Below are 24,416 nucleotides of genomic sequence, written 5' to 3' on the forward strand. Positions count from 1 at the left end.
AACAGCAATTTCAATGACATACCATACCATATCAATCGATAACTGTCCACTGCTGAATATAGGCCTCTCCCATAAGGGAGATTTTGCCAGTAGTCGCCACGCTTGGCAGGCAAGTTGGCAACCGCAATTAGGCTTTGGTGATGTTTTAAGAGGGACACTGTTGCTTATGCCTCGACCATTGTTTCCTTATCCGCCTCCTACGACACCCATGGTAAAGAAAAGGGTAGCCCATTATATACCGGGACATCACGTTAACTTCAATAACAATACCGTGAGCACAGGTGGGGTTGCCATTCCATTATAACCCATTAAAAAAATCAATGATATAATAGAATGAAAATATTTGAATCTATAACAGCATTGTGTGTTTAACATATATTGTTTAAGTGCAATAAATGAAAGTATTTGAATCTAGAACAGCATTGTGTGTTTACAAGCAGATTACGTTGCACAACAAGCATCACAATATTCACAATATTTATATGGGCAATACTATATTCGGGAGTGAACACATTTTTATGCAACTTAGAATTACAAACAAGCTGACGGTCCACCTGATCGAAAGTGGTAATCGTCACCTATAAACATGAGCAGTGCCATGGACATAACAAGGTATACTGTTTCCCCCATGATACCCTTCATGCGTTGCCATTTCTGAGGACTTGGGTATTATTCCTCTGTACCCTGTGAATTCACTGCTATATCCCATCCTGCAAACCGGAACACGGCCATGTAAATACAACTGTTTCACGATAGAAACAAAAATGGGACAGAGGTACCCAAGCAAACGACTTTTGTACAAAGTCTCCCTCTAGTACATTCACTCAAATATAAGTAGAATTACCAAAGTCGGTTCAGAATTGGCCAGGTAATCGCGTTATAATGTAAAAAAAAAAAAAATAGAGACGAATCAAGAACCTGTTCCTTTTTAAAATCGCTTAAAAATAGACAAGTGTATCTTAGTTTAAATTTTATTACTCTGACTCAGCCAGTGTCTTCACTGGTCAAACCGTAAATCAAAATTGATTGACACTAAAATCGCTCTATCGTATCTGATTAACTCTCCGGTGTAATCTTCAATAAAAAAAATAATAATAAGAAAATGTCACTATTTGTCGTAGATTTGCTTCCTGTCATGTTGGATTCAAATCTGTCTCATTAAATATGAGTGAATCGTATTCAACGTTTAACACAGCAGAACAATCGACTAATTCCTGTAATTGATATCTGGAATTATAATCGTAAATATATATTTATTTATAAATACAATGGAAATATGTAAGTAGGTACCTACAGTGTTATTTAAGCGATCTATCTATTTACCAAAACTGTAATTTAATAAATTAATTCGCACTTAAGGTTTCATATAACAAAATACATACACAATTATATATAACAATAAAAAAAAATTTGTCGGGTCAAAATTAGTAGGGAACAATGTTTCCGATAAAAAAAAATCTATCAAAAGATCGATTAAGATATCATGTAACGTATAACAAAGAAATTACAATTGAATTTAGAACCTTCTTGATGTCGTCTGAAAATATGATAAATACTTTTAAATATAAGGGTCTAGGCAAACACGTAGCCTGTTAAATACTTATATCAAATATTCCGACTGCCTAGGCTCTATAAATTGTAACAATTGAATATTACCTGTGCTATTTTAGACTAGACTAGTCCTTTCCATTTCTGTACACTGTCCTAGGTAACGTCGATATCGAAGGCCGACCGTCTATCCCAGATTAAACCTTTTACTCTGGCATTTAAGATGCTATTACATTGCACGTAACAGCGCAAACCTTGGAAAATGTCGGTTGAAAGGGCTAAACAAATTATAGTGAACTAACAAGCCGTGAATATTTTATTTCCTTGTGTCGATGGTACCCCGGCACGGGCAACTTTACTGATTGTTAGCCTAAATCTTGAGCGTTTTCTTTTGAATAGTTATGTAATACGTATCCTTTCCATTTTTAAGCAATTTTCTAAGATTAATGTTTCAATTTATGTATATATATTTATGTATAGCTATTGCCAATAGTTACATTATAAAAATGTTCAAATTACAGTAATTTTGTTATTGCCACATGTATACATATAGTACTGTTTTTAAGTGATGGCTGATGGAATATTATGAATGGAATATTTTTTTTTTGTTTAGCTTGCTGAAAAAAAATATTAAAATTGGATAATTTTTGGAGGAGATACAGTTTTTTAGAGACAAGGGTAAAAATATCGGAACGGAAAGTATAGAAATAGTGGTTTACGCGATGACGCAGTTTCCCTCTTGTTTGTAAATAAAACCAGGAATGTACGTAATGAGTCACATTTACAAATACGAGTAATTAATAAATCTATTAATAAAACCGTGTGGTCCTAAAAGTGCCACAAGAAAAGCCGTCTGTTTTTCCATAAAAGGATAATGGTTTTATCGACATCAAACGACAAAGACTAAGAAGATATAATTGGACACTTTATTATCGCGAAGAAAACAATACAATAGGGCAGCGACTCGTCTCTCTTGAAAACATGAATAAATATCGGAACGGAAAGTATAGAAATAGTGGTTTTGCGAGTTTCCCTCTTGTTTGCCAAGCGTACATTTGCAACGAGTAATTAATATTTTCAAAAACCCCTTTATGGTTTTATCGTAAGAGACGAGGCCTATGATTCAGTTTCTCTTAAAACATGAATAAAGGGACAGTTAACGTTTGATGTGATGATGATGATGAATAAATCTATGAATAAATATAATAATATACAGGGTGAAATCGAAATCGTTAGCGATACGTAAAAGTAAGAATCTACCTATGCTATATAACATAGATATTAAGACAGAAATATAATGATTCAAAAATTCTAAAATGTTCTTCTCAACCACGAATGGGCAATGCGTTAGTATGGTCCGTTCATATTTTTTATCATTTTTCGAACCAAGTACCTACAATCATCAACATCGTTGTACACCATATTTTACGCTAATAATAAAGATTTATAATTATAGAAAATACGTAGTTGAAAGTACGCAGAACCAACGAGCTTGTTTAAAAATATTGATAAATGTGGAGGGAGCGAAAGAGACGTGTTTAAATTAAAGCATTTGGTGTTCCTTTGTTTCTGCCCGTCCTAATAAGAGACAAGCGTGACAGATGTATGTAAAATATTTAGTTAATGTCACCCATCTCAAAACCAAAATTCAAATATTATGAAAGCCTACGTATCGAAATAAAACCAGACTGCCCGCTAGTATCTTATGTTACGATACGCATATTTCTTTAGAGAATTGTTCTATTGTCTTTCTTATGACAATTATCTCGTGCGTTAGAAAGCATTATAGTTCTTTCTTATCGTACCTACTAACTTTTCATAACACATAGTGGTAGAATGTAATCGCCTGGGAAGATAGTTAGATGCCCCTGTCTTACCTGTTTTGCGATTCAGTGCGACAATTATCCTGACTGGTCCAGGGATACAATATGCCACTTACAGAAGAATTGTATAACGTATATGAACTATTCTAGGACGATCAGCAGTTGAGTTGATGGTCTGATAAATTATTAAAACAAATATTTAATGAAATGTATATACTTTGAATCTCTCCGAAAAGTCTTTAATAAGTGCGTATTGCCAGTATTGAACCAAAACATGGTCTTAAACGGTTGTCCATATGTAAAAACTTTATTATTTAGCGGGCTATTCTCGGAGTTTCTTTGCGTGATTGGATCCGAACCGAAGATATTCACAAAAGAACCAAAGTAACCGATATAGCCCGAAGGATAAGCACGCTGAAGTGGAAATGGATCATGCAATGCACTGGTCACATAGCTCGAAAAACCGACAACCGATAGGGACGAAGATACTTGAGTGGAGACACCGTACGAGCAAAGGCAGTGTAGGACAACCCGCCTACTAGGGGGGATGGGATTGTTAGTAATGGGCTGTTTAGACCCCATTGCTATCAATATACCCTATCAGGTTGACCTCCACGCGGTTCCCCCTGGAAACTATCGTGACCAATTTATCATTGAATTCGTCACAATAGGCTAATTGATCTGCATTTTCATCCTCACCTATCACCGCTCACTGGTACCCCGCTAGTATATACCGATAGCGCAGGCGGGGTAACCATGCCATTTTCACGCATAAAACAAAAAACCCGCCTATTAGATGGAATGACGACCTCAAATGCATTAAAGAGAGTCAAAGGATGAAGGTGGCTCAGTACCGTTCTTTATGCCAGTCTATGAGAGAGGCCTATGTTCAGAAGTGGACAGATAATGGTTGAGATAATCATGATGATATATTTTGTAAATTTTTTGCAATGTAGACATGGTATATGTTCTCAAATACGAGTATATAATGTACAATATCAATACGTACATTTATTCTTGTACAGTATTATGTTTCATGTTTGAAGGACATCGGGCTAATTATCAGTTAGAATTCAAGTCCGATACTTTATAGCGTGACTTGTAACTACATCATTACACCCTTTGTCTACTGTGTTAGTCACAGTTTAATTATAATAACTACTTGTTCGCTGTTCAGACCATCTGAAATAAAGTATGCTAATAGATTTATAGGCTCTTAAAGTTACACATTGATCTTATTGCCCTGTAGTTCCGGTATAAAATCCACCCCTTCCTTTCCCGTAGGTGTCGTAAGAAGCTACTAAGGATACTTAATGGTCAAAGGGACCACCCTTTGACCATTAAGTATCCATATCAGCGCCCCTCTTAAAATATCCCCAAAACCTGACTATAGTTACCAACCAACTAACTACTGGTAAAACTCCCATTTATGTCCTCCTATTTGAGTCCTCAGGAATGATCTTAAACATTTTAATGTAATTTTCAAATGTATATTCTGCTGTTCACGTTTATACGTAACAGATTACAACATCAAACGAGTATACAGCTTGTATTGAAAACACGTAAAAAGTCCAATTGATTAATCATATACGAAATATAGTCTCGACTGAAGAGCGAAACTGTCAAACTGTCTTACCGTACTTTTATGTCGTGAATAAAACTGAAATACAATCGTCGACAACATAACGCATATATCACAGTTGTTCGACATGGCGTGATATATTCGCGTTATGACAATTTAGGTCAGTACCCCACTACTATATCCATGCAAATTCAATCGCGGTGCGTTCACTCGGAATAAAACCTGAGATGAGATAATGATTGGCATTTCAAGTGTACGTAGTCTAACTTTCATTCGCGGAAATTTTATTTTATAAACTCCAATCGTGTATGGTGACGCTGCACATTCTGTGATACCCATTACACGATAGTCGTGCTATCCGTCATAACATAGTTTTGCTGCAATCTGTTAATGATGAATGCTAGTGCTCGACACTCAATATAATACTCGTAATATGTTCAGAACCATAATTTCTAATATGTTAGTCAGAAGAATTGTTGACTATTGCCATTGCAGTGAACTTTACACTTTACACCGAGTGTTGGTAAGATCAGTTTTTGCTGATCATATTAGAATTCTACGTGTCAAGAAGCCTTGCCTACCACCGTCATTTACATTAATTTGATTTCCTCAATTTTAAATATCAAGAAAAACTTGTTGACGCTTTAAAAGTACCTCTTGTTAATGTAATTGAGTTTCTTTCATCATATTTAGACTACCATTTGTAATTACCCGTACTAATGATAAAACAGCAAAATCTATCGTCTAGTGGGCGCCTATGACGTTTTTAAGATAAGCATTTCGTCTGGAATGGACAAGAGTTTTGTCTTATCTATTTAACAAGCTATTTTTGTACCTAATTCTTAAGACACAATAATGACCAATATCGCAGTTTTAAATAAGACATAGAGACAAATTTGATGATACAATATATTAGTCACCATTTTATTCTTTCAGTGTCTACTATTAAACATAACCATAGTGGAGAGACTATTTATTAGAAACTTGTTATTTGTAGATATTTTATTTTTCTAATAAATGATGATGGAATAATGCATCAGCCTATGCTAATAGCATAAAACGGTGCACGATAAAAGAACTTGGATGAAGTCAGTTGTCCTATCGTCATGACAAAGTCCTATACCAGGGTAATCGTCGTCTTCCAACCCGTATCCCAGGGTACTATAGTATTGAATTTTATAAGTTGTCATATAACATTTATATAAGATAAGGTAATCTTTACTCTTGCTAATTTTAAAAATGTAAAAATTGGAGCCAGATTTGTTGCACCTAAACGTGTAAATGAATATTATAAAATTGAGCATATGTTACAGGTAGACCATATCCTAAATTGACACGCGGGATAATTTTAGGTTAGAAAAATGCTAGTATACGTATAAAAAACACCAAGTTAAGATGTTTTCTGATTCGCAATCGGTTTATATATATGTAATATAATATTGAAAATCTGAATTAATATAATATTGAGAATCTTCAATTGGTACGAGTGCCCAATTTGCAAGTTGAATTTTAAATTGTTTCAAGTAGAGAGCGTATTTTTACAAAGCATCTCAGAGTGCAGCGTTACATTAAAATTCAACCTTTTTTTTACAAATAATTTAACTTTTTTTTGTTTTCTTTTTTATATTTTAGTTTATTTTTTGAAAGTCACGATCACGTTGAAGTTTTTAGAAACAAAATGGCAATCGAAGAGTTTAAGAAATTGGAACTCTACGCCTTAAAGTATGATACATACACGTTACATAAACTATAGTAGAACTTTTAATTCTTCACGTCCAAAGGGTTTTTCCTTGCATACCATAGATATTTAGTATATTCATATATTAGTATCTAATTATTAAATTAGCACTAGAATCTCTTGGGTTCACTACCTTCGTATGGAACAAAACAATTGTAGTTAATTTGCCTGTTAACTACTAACTAATGGGTAATGTTAGCAGCGTGAGTTTGTAAATTTTCTGATTCAACGTAACGTGAACTGATTTCGTGATGTATTAATGTTGCTATATAGGATATGTTCTTTTTGTTTCTGATGATTGGTGACGGACTGAGAATTTAATATTACCGTCTCTTTTTATCTTTGGAATGTCGTAAGAGTCGGGACTGATGTGGATAATTCTTTTATTTTTCAATTTTTATTTGTTTCATTTCATGAACATTTACTGAATTTCTGCCTTTACCCATTTCGTGGTGTCTTGTATTCAGTAGAGCTAATTTAAAACCAATTTGTATTTTCAATCTCGAACACTACATTAACATGACCAAGGGGAAAAGTATTGTTAGTAACGGGATTTAACAGACAGCAAACAATCACCTCAACCTCTACGCAATTCCCCCTGAAAACCATCTTGGTTAAATCTTGTCGAATTCAACATGATGGGCTAATTGAATTGCTTCCATCCTTTACCTATTATTTGTCACTGGTGTTTCGGTCTATCGATTATAATTCATTAAAAAAACACGAAGTGACTTGTTTTTTTTTAATGGGCGATAAGTGGGTGAAACTCCGCCTGTATTGTCGGTATACGCTGACGGAGCATCAGTGAGGGAAGATAGGTGAGGATGAAAGCAGGTCAGTTAGGCCATCGTGGCGAATTCCATTAGAATTAACCATGATGGATTCCAAAGAAGACCGCGTGGAGATCGACCTGATAGGGTATTGATATTTATTGCTGGCAATGGGTCAGTTAGATCTCATTACTAACAATCCCTTTCGCCCCGAGGTGACCATATTAGTTTAATATATCAATATTTTTGTCGTTTTTTTTTTTACCCATGGCATGATATGGGAGGAAATGTTCGGTTTCACTGGTACTGATAATAATATTTTATAATAATCATAGCATAGCATATGATATTATTATTATTATTGAACAATTCTATCCGATAAGAGGTAATTGTTCTTAAAGGTCATCGTAACAGATGCACGCTTCTACAGGAAATTAGGACCTCAGGCGTTATTGACTCATCTCGTTCGATGATACCGATAACCCGACCAAATTGTGTTGACTCTATTCATAATGTATTTATTTAAAGAAGTATAAGATCCTCGAAAGTTGGTAAGGTTATCGCGAACGTTTGGTATACAAAGTATGTAATTAAGGGTCAGACAGTAATGTAGGTTAAATTGTGTTCCGCGCGTGTAGACACACAAGGAACAATGTGCTTATATCGATATATCTACATTATAATCAATATCCCCACGATTGTTTCTAGGGCTGTAGCTAGGGATAGTTTTTGGACCGCACTCAGAGAATTTTTTTTTTTTTTAATTTCAAATCTGGTCCTCAATTTTCTTTTTTTTTTATATGTAACTGTAATATGTAAATATAATATGTAACCAAAAATTTGGCGAAGATCCGAGCTTCGCTAATTCAGAACCGAATTTGATAATTTTTACACAACCGAGGTATTTACTCCCGTTGTTTTTTGCAGAGCAATATTTAAAAATTTATTTCCCGATTGCGCTTAAACTATTTTTTAATAGTAATATATATATTTTTTATTTTTCTATAATCTAAATTTATCTAAACTAAATTAGTTTTTGCCATTAGTTCTCCTACAAGGCATTTTAATAATAATTGACTACAAATCCTTTGAAGGTTTTTATACCAACATTAATTCGGTTTCTTATCAGTGTTTTCAATCACCGGATTATTAAAAAAAATATATGTATTTTTTTATATCATTGTGGTGGCAAATTAGCATACGGCCTAACTGATGGTAAAAGATTAGAGTTCACACATTTGCATTGTATGAGTCGTACGAATAGTAGTAAAGACACTGTATCATCATATCAGCCATTATCTGCCCACTGCTGAACATAAACCCCATAGACTGCCATAAGGAACGGTCCCAAATCATCTGCATCCACTGACTTCTTGCAATGTATTTGAGGTCATAGCTCCATTTAGTGGGGGGTTGTCCTATACTACGTTTGCTCATACGGGGTCGACACTCAAGAACCATGTAATAAGCAAAACAGAAATATGACATTCAATCAATTACATTATGGTTACTTACTCTACTATCACTCTTTTGAAGAGAAACGTATGTCCAGTAGTGGTACATTAGTGACTAGTTGCGAAATTACGTCATTCCCCATGTGCTCTAAATGAAAATATCTAGATTCTAAAGCGTTTAATATCTTTCAAAGCCAATTAACCTGGGGCAGTTAACGGATTATTAGCACATAAACGTGATGCGGACCTCGTAAATATCAGATGTGGGTTAATTGCTATTTTATTTTGCGATGATATCGAGATGTGACCCCCGACAATGATTTCTGAGGCCACTCAGGTTGTGGGAAGACATTAAAGCCGATTGAATCAACCGCACACCGGCAGCGTAGCCGGCAGCGCTCTCTCACAACACTTCGAATCTTATCATTGTCAATTTAATAAATTTATCGCGTTTTTACGTATTTATTTTATAATACAAAATCGCCTTTTGTACTTTATAAGTGTAATGTATATTTATTTTTGTATTATTATTTAAGTGGTGCAATAAAGAGTAAATAAACAAATAAATAAACGGTAAACAAACTGATCGGCTGTTTATATTTAAACAATTCCAAAGAGGCAAGTCACAATTCGTTTGATTTGTCTATTTACGTCACCGATTCTGAACCGATTTTCAATATTTTTTATACAAATGATATAAAATAGTAAATATATAGAATATTCGATATTTTTCAGTCCTGTTTTATATTAATCAAAATGTACTTGTTAGAACTATTTAAATTTAAATATTTTTTTTATTTTTTTGCCAAAAAAATATATTTATTGTTATTTATTTATTTAAAACTATATTCCGAACTCAAAATATTATAGACTTTTATAAAGTTAGCACAAATACCTACATGATAATAATAATACTTATTTATATGTAGATATCACGAATTTACTGCACGTTTTGCTGTCAGATTATCGGTTTATTTCCGAGTGAACGAGAATCGCCCTGAGCACCTATCAAGCCAGCAGTAGTGTTTTACATTTTCGCTTACAGAGAAATGTTTCTCTAAAAATTCTGGTGGATTAAAAAGCTCACCATACATCATAATAGGAATTGCTAGGCATTTATTATATATAATTTCAACTCAAAATAGAATACCAAGAGAATAATTGTCATTATCATTGACTTTATATTAAAAAGTAGTTAATTATTTATCCAAGAAATAATTCTTTTAAAAAATATGACAGTTTGTTACAATCATTTTTTGCACTTGTTATGAATGATCAATAAACTATGTTATTAAAGAATTATCCGTTATAGCTTATATATGAACTTAATATAGAAATGTAAATTAATGTGGTTTTAAAAATAAAACGTTACTTATAAGGAATATCTAAAATTTCAATGCTGCAAAATATTTAAAACTTTAAAAAGCTTAATTCTATAAATATTGTATAATAATTTATCTTCGTTTCTTTCTTTATAACACTGGACAGGGCTGTATAAATAGACAATAAAATAGGAGTGTTGTGTTTATGTATTGACAAGACAATACCCGTAGACTTGGCATGGCCATAAATATATGGTAGTAATAATAAAAGAAATGTCCTAGCCGTATAGTGTAATGTCCTTTGCCTTTCTAAACATTGAATAAAATTATTGACGCGTAACCCTTTCCTGTCACAATACCTCATTACATTAAGATATTTTAATAAGTTCACTTCAAAACAATGAAAGACTTTCATATTGTCTCTTTCTTTCCAGACAAATCCTGATGGAATGGAGGAATCGTCGGCAACCGCCGATATCTTTTTTATCAAGCTTATTATGAACTGAGCGAGCAACAAGCGAAGCTCCTACCAAACGCTATTATGTCTGTGATCGCGCGCCACTAGTGATAATTGCATTGTATTAAGTCCATGTTTTGTGTCGTTGGACACTGTGGTTGTGTCGGCTAGTGCGTCCGCAATGGATACATTACACGTGGGTCATGGCCATAGCAAGGGATCCAGCCGGAGCCAGTCGCCGTCGGCCGCCGAGCTGGCGAGAGACCCCGCGGTGGTGACAGACGACGCTGTTATCAGATCCAGGGTTCAATCACCTTCGACCGTTCATCACGTTGTTAGTGTGAGTACACCCATGTGTTTAGTTTACATTAGTAGTTCCGGCTCGTAAACTAATATTTGTAAGTGTATCGGCAGCATTGGTTTTGCATCGTAAAACAGCTCTGGTCTTACGCTGATGCATGATCTTATAATGGGTTATGAATGCGGTCGGTTTATTTTTAGAGGTATATGTAGAGTTGTAATTACTAGTCGTAAATAGTTGCTATCGGTAATAGTTTCAGTATCTACGATATGTTACACGGATATTGAAGTATTTATCGACTCAAAGTACTCTAGTCCAGTAATTTACCCATGTGATAGTAATCTAATAAGGATAAGGGGACGGAAAGATGATGTGACCAAAAAGGGAGTGAATACTGGAATGACTGCAAATGGAAATTAATGGGGGAGAAAAATATATTACGCCACCCCAAATAAGTTATGGAATAAGGGTAGGACTTTGATGATGAATAGTAATGCGAATATTTTTGGACTTAAAAAGGGGCTCTTCAATTTGACTGTAATGTAATATACTTTATTATTATATTACGAATATCTCATAATAACCTATTTATTATTTAAGTAAAAGTTATCACACACACCAAGTATCAAAATATATTCCGTACTTTTTGCATGATACGTACCCAAATATGGTCTAACGACTTTAATTACATTAAATGCGTATGATGTAATAACTGAGATTTTCAAGCATCATTTGCTTCTAAATGTTCCAAATACTATGTGTACTTATTTATGTCCAAAACAATCGCACTTTTTGTCTATTTGTCATACTAGGTCACGCTCTGATCAATAAAAACAGACAATAAAATAAATAGCAAAATCGAAGGCAACCTAATCTCAGTTTAAAAGTTTAATGCACACTAAGGAGGTACTTTCAACAGTGCAACTGAGGCGTCAATTTAGATACTTCTTGAATATAAGCAAAAATTTTACCAGCAATTTACTAACCGTTGACTGTAACATCTTACTTTCACCGATTTCTATTGTACGCTTCTAAATTGTACATTATAATAAATATACTGTGAAGTCATTGTTGTACTTCAACTTCAGATGTTAGATAATTATATATTAAATAATAAATAATCAATGAGTTAAATTAATATCTAGAAATTTTGAGTAATACACTTGCGACTTTATGACATATCATAAACTAGTCCATGTGTATGAATGAAAGTGATATTCAACCGACTTTAAAAAGAAGGAGGTTCTCGAGTCGGTTGTTTTTTTTATGTTTCTTACCTCATAACTCCGTCAGCTCTAAACCAATTTGGGTTTTTTTTATCTAATAGGATATACATACAAATTAGTCCCATAGAAGTTTAATCCAAATCGATTCAGTAGTTTAGTTCTGAAGCTGGTTTTGTCACAATTGAAGTCGAATTTTTTTGTGGGACACACTCTTTTATTATCGATTTCACCGAGCATATTGGAATCCATGTAAGGCGCATACTACCATCGGGATTGTGACCTCTTTAAGGGATGATGACCTGATTTGAGTGGAAATTTGGACCGACACTGATCTTTGTTAGGACACGCTGTAACAGTTTTTGGTACTCTTAATAACTATCGACCAGAACGCGTCCGAGATTGCGCATTTGCGTTTCAATTACTTCATAAGTAGGAGTTATTATTTTTCTCTTCCCATTTCATCTTATCCCATTTACTTTCCTAATCTTTTAATAAAGTACCAAGTAAATAACGACCTATCTGAGCCAATTAACAAAGCGTTTTCCGTTATGTGATCAGGGCATTAATCAAATTCTCCCGGGTCGAACCGCACGATCGGTAGCATATAAATAATAGACGTTCAATAACTTCGGTACTTATTAAGTGCATATCGGGATGTTGACTCACGCTTGACTTCGTGAGTCACTCAATATCGTAACCGCAGAAGCACAAGAGTTACTCATTAAGCAAGTTAGTAGTACAATCTGACATACCCTTCAATCTGTTTGATTTCCTTCATCCTATTTGAATTACAAATACGATTTACAGTACGAAATCTGAGGAATCAATGTTTATTTGGCCTAATGTTGTTTGATGTTTGATTTATCTTTTACCTTCATAATGTTGGTACTACATAGATGCACAGATGGTAGTAATAGAGTATGAATAAATCATCTATTAATACAGAGTAAAAGCTTTAGATATCAGCACAATCTTGCCTTAGCTACCCACTACTGTATCTGATCAGGCTTAACAGTGGCATACTACAACGTGAAATAAAGCCCTGGTGGAAATGTACTGCTGCCATAGCCTTGAAATCTTCAACGAATAGGTTACGTCCGCACGTTCGTATGTTTATTATTACTAGTTACTCAATTATTACATATTAGCATTCACCGCTGTTTCGTTTCGCCCGCATGGTTATTGTAAATTATTCAGGGGAATTTCATCCCGCGAACGCTCAAATTATGAAATGCTTCCAACTGAGGTTTTATTTAGGAACTGCAGCGTGGGATTTTAATTAAGGGCAGAATATTAAGTTCTCTTCAAAGTGGTAACGCGCGCGTTACAGACACCTGCGCCAGCCGTATTCATTTACAATTTTTTTTGTACTTCTTTTCTCAAATTCCAGAGTTTTGGTATTGTATGAATATGTAATAAAATATGTTCTTGTATATAAATAAGTATTTAACTAAAGGTCAATAAACATAATTCAATTTATAAAAAAAAACAATATTAAAACAAATTGTTGTGTCAGCCCTTAACTGTCCACTGCTGAACATAGCCTTCCCCATAAGGGGGGTTTTGCCAGTAGTTGCCACGCTTGGCACAGGCGGGTTGGCAACCGCAGTTAGGTCTTTGGGGATGTTTTAAGGGGGACGCTGCTGCCCATCCCTCGACTATAAGTTAAAACAAATATTTTTATCTAAATAAAATCTCTTGGCTACGCTTTCTTCATGGAATCCATTATTTCTCCAAAAGTATTTTTTTGTATTCCCTAATTCTTTATTGCGAATTAAGTTTTAATTACAGTTGTTTGGGATCTACTCTATCTCGATATCAGTTAGGCAGTTTCTTGCTTTATAAATAGCTTCTACTCTCTATCTGTTACATGTTACTCTATGGCGAAAGTTTATGAAGTGTATCTTTTTCCATCCATTTATAGCCATGTAAATATTATCACAGTATGAAAGTTTTGTTTACAATCAATTTTTTTACTAGCTTGTAAAACGTTTACACTCTTGACTAAAGAACATCTAATAAGAAATAAGAATGTTTATGTGTGATACTTGATACTTTATTCGCGGAAAATTTTTGATGACGTCATTCGTTCTATACATATATGTATTATATAGGAAAAGCGATACATGCTTAGCCTTTCTCTTTTACCAAAATATAAATGTAATTGTAAAGAAGTAAATACTTCGCAAAAAAATGGCAACATCAATAGTGAGCAAATTAATAATCAATCACAATTGAAGTAAACCATTGGGTTTACATCCATATCGATCTTTATACTTACTTTTCCGATATAATTTGATTGCATAATGAATAAAAGTAACTCAACAGTTACTATTTTCAAATCGTTGACAATTTAGAAACAGTACATCAGTTAATTATAACTAATTAAATCTAATTATAGATGAGTATTCAAGATTAGTAGTTTACTACATATATATTATATGGAATTATAATAATAAATGTTAACCATAATCACCAAAATTGATTTGATAAATTTTCTGATCGTGGTAATGCCTTTTAATTTGTTAATTTTCTTTTTTTCTTGGAGCAAGAAATATATGAATCACATGAATATTCCATTTTTGACCTCTAAAACGACATAAAACTTAATAAAAATAAAAACTGTGGAAGCCTTTTATTCGAGCCCAATTTACTTAACGTTATTCTTCTTATAGATATAGATCTTAATAATTGATCAACATAATAGATAGAATGTTACCGCAACTTTTTAGGTTTTTTAATGAACGTAAAGCGTATATAATATAACAAATGAACATAATGTATTCACGCAATGCCTCGCATAGACGTCACAATGAAAATTTATTTGAAAGCAACGCAATTAAATAGTTGTATCGCAAAAATTTAATCCGGAAACTAGATAGATCGGCGACAGAAACAACACTTAGGCAATCCGCCAAGAACTTATAAAATTTCATTGCGCTGTAGCTAAACTTATACCGTCACATAGCATATTTACGTTATTATTTTACTAGTTTTGTCTGTGTTGAATAGTAGTCATGTTGTCAAAGAAAGAAGTTAAGACATTCTATGTGCATGAGTTTGTCGGACAAAAGAATGTAAATAATCATAAAGTTTAGACATCTAACGTTTTCCATCGCCGATAAAAATTGACAACTGAATGCATTTTGTTAGTATGGGATTGAGAAATTGTTTGTTATTTTTTTGCCTATTTTAAGAAAAAGTTCAGTTTTATAGGTAGAATACGTGCCTTAAAAGGATCCCAATTATTTTGATTTTTAAGACTGTAATATGGGTTTGCAATTACAATCAAACGATTGCAAATTACGGTAGAGATAGGAAGTGAAAACGCGATGTTTGTCTTAGATAATTATAGTATTAGTTTGCACAGCAAACACTCGTAACTCTGGGACGTAGTAATTAGAATATTCCATCACCCTGGTGCCTGTATAACATATAGTAGTCTAATGTCAGCTTTGAAAATTTTTAAATGCGTAACATAATCCTGCTTTAGGTAATCCTAAATAATATGTTAAAAATTTTACTTATTTAAAAAACATATTTAATTTTGTTTTTGCTTTTAATTTTGTACGAAATTTGTGACTATGAGTGTGTCCCAGCTGTGTTTCTGTAAGGAAGTGGCTATGTTTGCATGGCTGTTTCGGTTTAAGGGTTTTTTAATGGGTTATAAAGGAATAATAACCCCGCCTACATTAACGGTATACGCTAGCGGGGCACCAGTGAGTGAAAAGGCAGATCAGTTAGCCCATCGTTATGATTACACTTGGCACGATGGTTTCCAGGGGGACCATGTGGAGGTCGACCTAACAGGATATATTGCTAGCAATCGGGTTGTTAGATCCCATTACTAACAACCTTTTCCCCTCCGGTTTGAAGGATGATTTCAATGGTGCTGTTCATATCTTTAGCTATTATACCTATCATTTTCTATCGAGTGGGATGCCAATTGGTTAATCATTTTAAGTGTCTTAAATAAATATAGTTTTCCTTTTGGATCAAGCTGTTGGTTTATTTTTTTACAGAACACAATCTTATTTTTTTTTAATGCAACTTAGAATGGCAAACAAGCTGACGGCCCACTTGATGGAAAGTGGTAACCGTTGCCTATAGACATAAACAGTACCATAGACATAACAGAGTATACTGTTCCCTCCATGATACTGTCCATGCATTGTCATTCCTAAGGACTCAGGTGTTATTCCTCTATATTTTGTAAATTCATTGCCATATCCCACCCTTCAAACCGAAGCACAGCCATGGTAACAACGGCTTCTAGGTAGAAACACGAACGGGACAGAGGTGCTAAAGCAAACGACTTTTGTACAAAGTCTACCTCTGGTAAAATCTTATTGTCTATTCTTTAACTTCGACCGCATAATACATTAGAGTACAGAACAAAATCAATACCGATGTTGCGATTGGAGTTATAAACAACTCGAACACGGCACTATTCACTTTAGTAAACTTTGATATTTATCCTTATTGTTTGTTTTTACTCTGTCACCTTGGATGTTCGTATTCGTTCCCATCGTAAACATTGTTTTATGATATTTACACATCCTTGCTAATATCGTGCGATAAGGGTGTCGGGTCCTTACAGCTTCGCGATTAAGTCACATAAAATAATAGATTTTCACCAGTGATTATCTATGTGGGCTATAACGCCCGCTTGTTAATGCTGGAGTTCTATATGGGAAGGGCTCTTAGAAGACAGGGAGTGTTATTGTTATAAAGTTGTGTTAATATTGATTGCACTCAGAAGTAAGACTTATATATGGCACGCTGTAAATAAAGTAATAATTTCTATTATGATTTTTTTTAATGGATGATAATGGAATGGTAATCCCACCCGTGCTATCGGTATACACCGGCGGGACACCAGTGAAGGATGATAGATGAGGATGAAGCAGGTCAGTTAGCCCATCGTGATGAATTTAACAAGAATTGTTCACGATGATTTCCAGGGGGAACCACGTGGAGGTCGACCTAATAAGGCATATTGCTAGCAATGGGGCTGTCAAACTCCATTGCTAACAATCCCTTTCCCCCCTATGATTTTTTATTGTAGTTACAATTATTATAGGACACTAGAAATAAAATAGATTCTCAAAGAAAGCAGTATACTCTATACCTATTCTGTCACATTTGTTACTATTTTATAGTTACTGATTCTAATTCCTCTTTTTTATCTTTTATTCCAGGAGCCGTCATCGAGCTCGTCGTCTCGCCACGGCGAGCGCGTGACGCACCACGTCAAGTCTCACTCCAGAGATCTCGGCAACAGTCCACTTTCAGCTAACACAACGGGCAACAGCTCTAGAGAGTGAGTGTACAGATTCTTCGAATTAATAATTACTTTACAATATTCTTACTAAGAAAAAGCGAAACACAATTTCCTACAAAATTTACACAAAGTCGCTCGAGTGGTTTACGTTATCGTTCCTAATACTAAAGACTTATCTTTTTCTACTTCTGCATTCCTGGTGAAATACATCCTAAGACGAATTCATGGTGAATATTCTTCTGGTTTAAAATATTTTATTGCAAGCCAAATCATTAGAAGAACAATAAAAAAGGCTACTTTTTGTATCCAGTATTAAAAAAATTGGTGTAATGAGTATTTAGAATAGGTTTTGGTCATGGGACAAATAAAAAAGTGGACAACAGAATCTATGTATTTACAAAGGCACTTTCTCCCACGCACAACCACTCTTTGGAATCAACTTCCAGCAGCAGTATTTCCGAACCGATACGACAACATAACCTTCAAGAAAAGAGCATATTCCTTTTTAAAAGGCCGGCAGCACACCTGCAATGCCGTAGATGTTGTGGGTGACCATGGGTGGCGGTAGTCACTTACCATCAGGTGAGCCGCATGCTCGTTTGCCCCCTGTGTTGTAACATTGTCACATTGATGTTTCTGCCATCAACTAGTTGCGACTGCGCGACTGTTATTGAGATAGGAGAGTGGAAAAATTGATGTATATATATATATATATATATATATACCCACATTCCATGATATGGGACGTGAATTTGTTTATTAATTTAAATTATAAACAAGACTAGAAGGCCTCATATAAAAGTAACTTTTTAAAATGTTTTTATCTCAACTATTGCAGTTTAGAAGACTCGCCGCAGAAGAAGATTATATCAGGTCTGATAGCACCAGGGGAGTATGCGAGCGCTGTCTACAGCCCTAACGTATCCTACAACCTGTCATCGGCTGATGAATATGGCTCTCCCAGTTATAGAGGTATTAAATATTAATTATGCATACAAGACACATGCATCAGATTTTGCATAATGTGACCATGAGTGACATTAATTGTTATGCACGCGATAGTACTGGGGACACTTACTGTACACGTCGTGCCAATATCGCTCGTTTCCTTGAAAGGAAAGCTGCTAACTACTGCCTGAAATCGAAAGTATTCTACTAACAGTGTAGTCTAGTTCACAAGGTGAAATCGAAGCTGTTAGCCGTACGTAAAACTTAGTATCTACATATGTTATGGAATATATTAGGAAAGATATTTCGTAAAATAAAATTTCAAAAACAACAAAACTGACCTTACCTAACCACTGTATTTATATGGGAGTTTCTCTTTGTCCCGGTACGTTGTTCTATCATATGGTACCAACATAGACTTTTTTATGGGTAAAAATGGGTTTTTTTTGTATACCACTGAGATGGCAAACCAGTATACGGCCTACCTGATGGTAAGTGGTTACCGTAGCCTATGAACACCTGCAATACCAGAGGTATTACGCGTGCGTTGCCGACCCTGAAGAAACCTCTTTACCCCCTTTTGAAAAACCCCATGCTGTAGGCACTTGGAAAACCTCGGCAGAGAGCTCATTCCACAACCTGAGTGTTCGTGGGAGGAAACATCTCTGAAACTGCGCAGTACGCGATCATTGAGGCTGTAGGGCATGAGGATGAACTCTCTGTCGATGGTGAGCCGTACGATGGTAGAAAGTGTGGGCATCATATTGAACAATTCCTCTGAGCACAATCCGTTGTACAAGCGGTAGAATGATATGTGAGAATGAAAGCAAGTCAGATAAGCCATCATGACAAATTCAACTAAATTTAACTATGGTTTTCAGGGAACTGCTTAGAGGTCGGCTTAATAGGATATATTGGTAACCCCCTCTATACGTGTGTATATGACACAAATGTATTGCTACAACTGCCGTGTATGTGAGATTTAACGTGCCATGTATGTCAGAGCTCCTTGAACTAAAACGTCTTTTTTGTCAAGTATTACTTTACAAAAAAGACGTTTTAGTTCAAGGAGTCTTACCCTTGAGACTTAAATACGCAGTACCAGAGGGAGACTTTGTACAAAAGTCTATTGCTTGGATACCTCTGTTCCATTCGTCTTTCTACCGTAAAGCAGTTGTGTTTGCATGGTTGTGTTTCGGTTTGAAGGGTGGGATATGACGTGAATTTACAGGGTACAGAGGAATAACATTTGAGTCCTCAGGAATGGCAACGCATGGGGGATATCATGGGTGAAACAGTATGTGTGTGTACTGTTATGTCCATGGTACTGGTCATGTCTATAGGCGACGGTTACCACATTCCATCAGGTGGGCCGTCAGCTTGTTTGCCATTCTAAGTCGTATAAAAAAAATAAGAATTGTTGCTTGACAGCATAAATTTATAAGACGATGCTACTTAGAGATTTGTTTCAAATTACCAACAGTATATAATATTGGTCTGATGAATTGTTTCAGGGCAAGACGGTGATTATCTGGGTAAGATTTTTTTTATTTATTAAAACGTAAGGTTTTACACTCAACAGACGCGGGTTACAGCCGTAACCCGTGTGCCATGTCATACATATCACATATTAGTAAAAAAAATAATTTTCAACCAACTTTTAAGGACGTAGGTACTCAATTCTGTTGTATTTTTTTATATTTGTTGCCTTATAACTCCATCAGTTTTAAACCGATTTGAAAAATATTTTTTTTATATGAAAGAACGTACAGATTGGTCCCTTAGAAATATTATATAAAAAAGTGGTTAAGTAGTTTAGTTTTATATAGTTTAGTTTATATATAACTGGTTTTGTTACAATTGAATTAAGTCTTTTTTTTTTATACACAATCTTTAATTATGAGAAAACTCGATTAAAATTTTGAATGAATTTTCTATATTAACTATCTAGTTCAATTAGACCAAATAATATTATTTATATTTTATTTATTTGTTATTATTTTTTTTTTTATATTTTTATTTTTAAAGGAAAAGTGAAAGTTTTCAATGATCATTCATTATTTAAATAAATTATTACTATTTAATCCTTATTATTAAAATTAAAGGAGTATATAGATTAAAAGAAAACTTTACAGATTTATAATAGATCTTAAAAAAAATATGCTAATAGCGCGTAACCCATGTAAGTTAAGATAATCAAGCATGGCGTAACACGGCAGCCCTGAATTTTACCTTTTTTTTATTTTTTTATACAACTTAGAATGGCAAACAAGCTGACGGCCCACCTGATGGAAAGTGGTAACCGTTGCCTATAGACATGAGCAGTACCATGGAAATAACAGAGTATACTGTTTCGCTCATGATACCCCCCATGCGTTGCCATTCTTGAGGACTCAGGTGTTCTTCCTCTGTACCCAGTAAATTCACGCCATATCCCACCCTTCAAACCGAAACACAACCATGCAAACACAACTGCTTCACGGTTGAAACACGAACGGGACAGAGGTACCCAAGCAATCGACTTTTGTACAAAGTCTCCCTCTGGTGAATTATAATATAAAGCGTTGCTATTTTTTAAATTTTGCATATAGTTTATTTGTACATAACAAATTTCGTTCAAATCCGTCCGCCGTTTAAGCTTAACTGAGCAGTAAACATTCAGGCATCTAATTGCCTATATAATAAACCTGCCTACCATCCCAGGTTTATGTTTCATTAATTATCCTACTTTTTCCTGTTCTTTTTTTTTTAATTTAATATTTTCCTCATACCGGAACAGTTCCATACACAAATAGAATAATTTAACAGAATATTAAAGTATGTAAACATAATTTTAAATGTAATAATATTTTTGATATCTTTTCCCAAAGACGGTTGACGTCAGGCAGGCGACCGGTCGTAAAACTAAGCCAAATCTTTTTGTTATGTGAATAAAAACATTACGCTGACCCCAAATAATAATTGGCATAGTAGGAAGATGTTGAATATTTTTGATATCTAATTAATTTAAAGCTTTAATCGTGTTATTACTTGATGATACCTACCTTAAATAATATAACTAACCTAGGCCTATTATTATAATATTAATTATTACTATATTAATTGGCATTAGTTGGTACGTTATGTTGGTATATTTATCAATACCTAAGTCCTTAATTAGTAATTTATTATTATGATTAGTATATTTACTAACATTATAAATGCTAAAGTTTGTGAAGATAAGTGGATGTTTGTACACTTCATATTTCACATCATCATATCAGTCGGTGACTGTCCACTACTGAAAATTGATCTCCCACCTGTGGTGGGGGTAAGGGGGGGGTTGGGGGAATTGCCAGTAGTTGCCACGCTTGGCAGGTGGGTTAGAAACTTGGTTTTGATGATGATAAGAAAGACACTGCTGCCCATGTTGTTGATATGTATCAAAATATTCCTGTTCACTATCTGTGGTAATATTTAATAAAGGTGCAACACTGGTTGTTTGGTACATGTGAAAGTGACACGTATTTTTATTCGTTCCTTAATATATTAATATATTAAAATAAAATTACACATGTCTTGACCATTAAGTTCCCTTAGTCGCCTCTTACGACACCCACGGGAAAGGAAGGGGTGGCTCCCTCTATGTCGGTACCACACGGCTGATATGGCTAAAATAAAATTTGTTATATACGTTTTAACGGCTGAACAGATTTGAATGAGATTTGGTGTGCGGGCAGTTTATATCCTAACTTAACACAGGATAATATATGTTATTATTCATGCGGGTAAAACTACGAGTAACACTTAGTTTGAAAATAATTATGTCTCACATATCTGGTACATAATAATGTATTTATGTACGCATGTTTCCTGTTGATAAATGTAATGAGTAATTTTTGGTCAGTAATGTTCAATCGTTCGTTCTTGTTCAGCGATTTTATTTGTTTTTATAATAATATAAACAAAATATATAGTATATTAAAAACAAAAATTTATACGTCAAATTTCTGTTATGGAAATAGTGTTAAAATGTATAATTTTAGAGTTATTTATTTAAAGAAACGATTTTACTTTTAACTTTTAAATGGTATAGAAATATTATTTATAATTTTCTAATATGTTTGTATTGTTACTAATATAAATTTCATATAGTTATTTTTAATGGTTAAATTAGAAAAAATCTTATATAAGTTTACTCGAGAGTTATGGACACAATGAAATGTAAGTACCTAAATGGATAATGAAACATATATATTATTATTTTATTTCAAAATTTTAAATTCTTATTAATGTAGATGAATTTCGTATCACCTACAGCGCCATCTATTAAAAATAATTTGAAGTAGCGATTTCTATACAAAATCATTTATTTTTTAATTTATGGCTTTTTCACTTAATTCTATGGTTTCTCCAACTTTTTTTTCTTTTGAAGCCACCCCTTTGTTATAACGAACAAAACAAAAGAAAAAAACATTTAAATCGGTCAAACCATTTTTTAGTTTTAATGAAACTAATTAAGAGCAGTTGATTTTTATATATACGTACGTAGACATTAAAATGAGTTTGCTTCCTCTTGGTACTTTACCTATCCACATGAAACTTGACTTAAATTACATAGGATAAGATATAATACTGGTGTACTAATTATTTCATGCTATTAGACTACCTTCGAACTAAGCGAGTTGATAAGTTTATTATTATGACTAGCTATATCCCGCGGCTTTGCCCACGTGAACAAGTAACGTAAAAGTAACCTATGTGCTAAATGAGGGTATAACCTACCTATACACTAAATTTTATTTATATTCATTCAGTAGATTTCGCGTGAAAGAGTAACAAACATCCATCCATCCCGTACAAACTTTCGCATTTGTAATATTAATAAGCCTATTAATGTCCATGATTGAATTTATTTTTAATTTTCAGACGAAAGCGACGGCAACTCGAATGTAACGTCATCCAAGGCTCTAGCAGCTATTGCCCATCTCAACACAAAAATTGAGCGCACCAAGGACCTAATACGTCTCGAACAGACGATACGGGATGGTTAGTATTTTTTTTTTTTTGGAGATAATAATGGTATATTATTATATGTATCACATCTCCCATATTTAAAACTAACAAAATTTTTCATCTTGCCTCCCACCAAATTGTTTATAATTACTCCTCTCCATCCAAAGGTTGTCTGGAAAAGATCGCTCTTAGCGATAAGGTCGCCCATTGTTTTCTCATTGTGATTATTTCTTGTAATTATTTATATTTATAATAAGTTTAGTGTTGTAATCTTTTGGAGGAAACAATGGGTATCTATCTATCTATAGTAACCCTGTCAGACTACTACTGGTACACGCTGGCGGGGAACCAGTGAGAATGAAGTTAGATCGGTTGTCCTATTTAACGAAATCACTATAAATTAACTACGATGGATCGAGCACTCAAATTATTGAGTGCAATAACGCATGGTTAATAACGCCGGTGTTGCTAGCGTTTGTGGGTTGAGGTAGTCGATTATCGTCAGACTGGCCATATGCTTATCATCCCCATTGATAATATTCAAGGTACAATGATATACTTATTTGAAAGTATTTAACATGTGTAACTATGTATTTGTAAATATGTTATTTAATATTATATATAATTTAATTTATATTTATAATTGTGGGGTCAATTCTGAGGTTAATTTCTCTAAACCTACAAAAAGAAAAATTAAATTAGCTATCACAGTGACATTTTTATCCTAAAGACCATGGTGAACTAAATTAAAATAAAAAAAAAATAGATTTAATTAAAAATTATTATAAATTATTTTTATGATGATTTATAAAAGAGTAATTTCGCGAAACTATCAAATCAAAGTATTAAATTAAAAGAAATTTAGAGAAATGCCACCTCAGTATTAACCCCAGTATTCCTTCCGTGGTATACCACGGAAAGAATACTGGGGGGTACCCAGTTATAATTGGGAACACAGCCACATACAA

The 24,416-nt window shown here is 34.0% G+C and overlaps 1 protein-coding gene across 5 annotated transcripts in view; it reads left to right on the plus strand.

Annotated features, from left to right (window-relative positions):
* LOC113519426 (transmembrane and coiled-coil domains protein 2) overlaps positions 1 to 24,416 on the plus strand; it is a 70,727-nt gene that overhangs the window by 21,238 nt on the left and 25,073 nt on the right. For all 5 annotated transcript variants that reach the window (XM_052897044.1, XM_052897045.1, XM_026904528.3 and 2 more), the window contains exons 2-6: positions 10,672 to 11,034; positions 17,423 to 17,544; positions 18,344 to 18,477; positions 19,968 to 19,988; positions 23,362 to 23,481. In XM_052897044.1, the coding sequence (XP_052753004.1) occupies positions 10,876 to 11,034; positions 17,423 to 17,544; positions 18,344 to 18,477; positions 19,968 to 19,988; positions 23,362 to 23,481 (556 nt within the window). In that variant the 5' untranslated portion in view covers positions 10,672 to 10,875. The remainder of the gene's footprint in view (positions 1 to 10,671; positions 11,035 to 17,422; positions 17,545 to 18,343; positions 18,478 to 19,967; positions 19,989 to 23,361; positions 23,482 to 24,416) is intronic.

Source organism: Galleria mellonella, unplaced genomic scaffold, assembly GCF_026898425.1.
Source record: "Galleria mellonella isolate WM207_F2 unplaced genomic scaffold, CSIRO_AGI_GalMel_v1 utg352, whole genome shotgun sequence".
Taxonomy (NCBI): domain Eukaryota; kingdom Metazoa; phylum Arthropoda; class Insecta; order Lepidoptera; family Pyralidae; genus Galleria; species Galleria mellonella.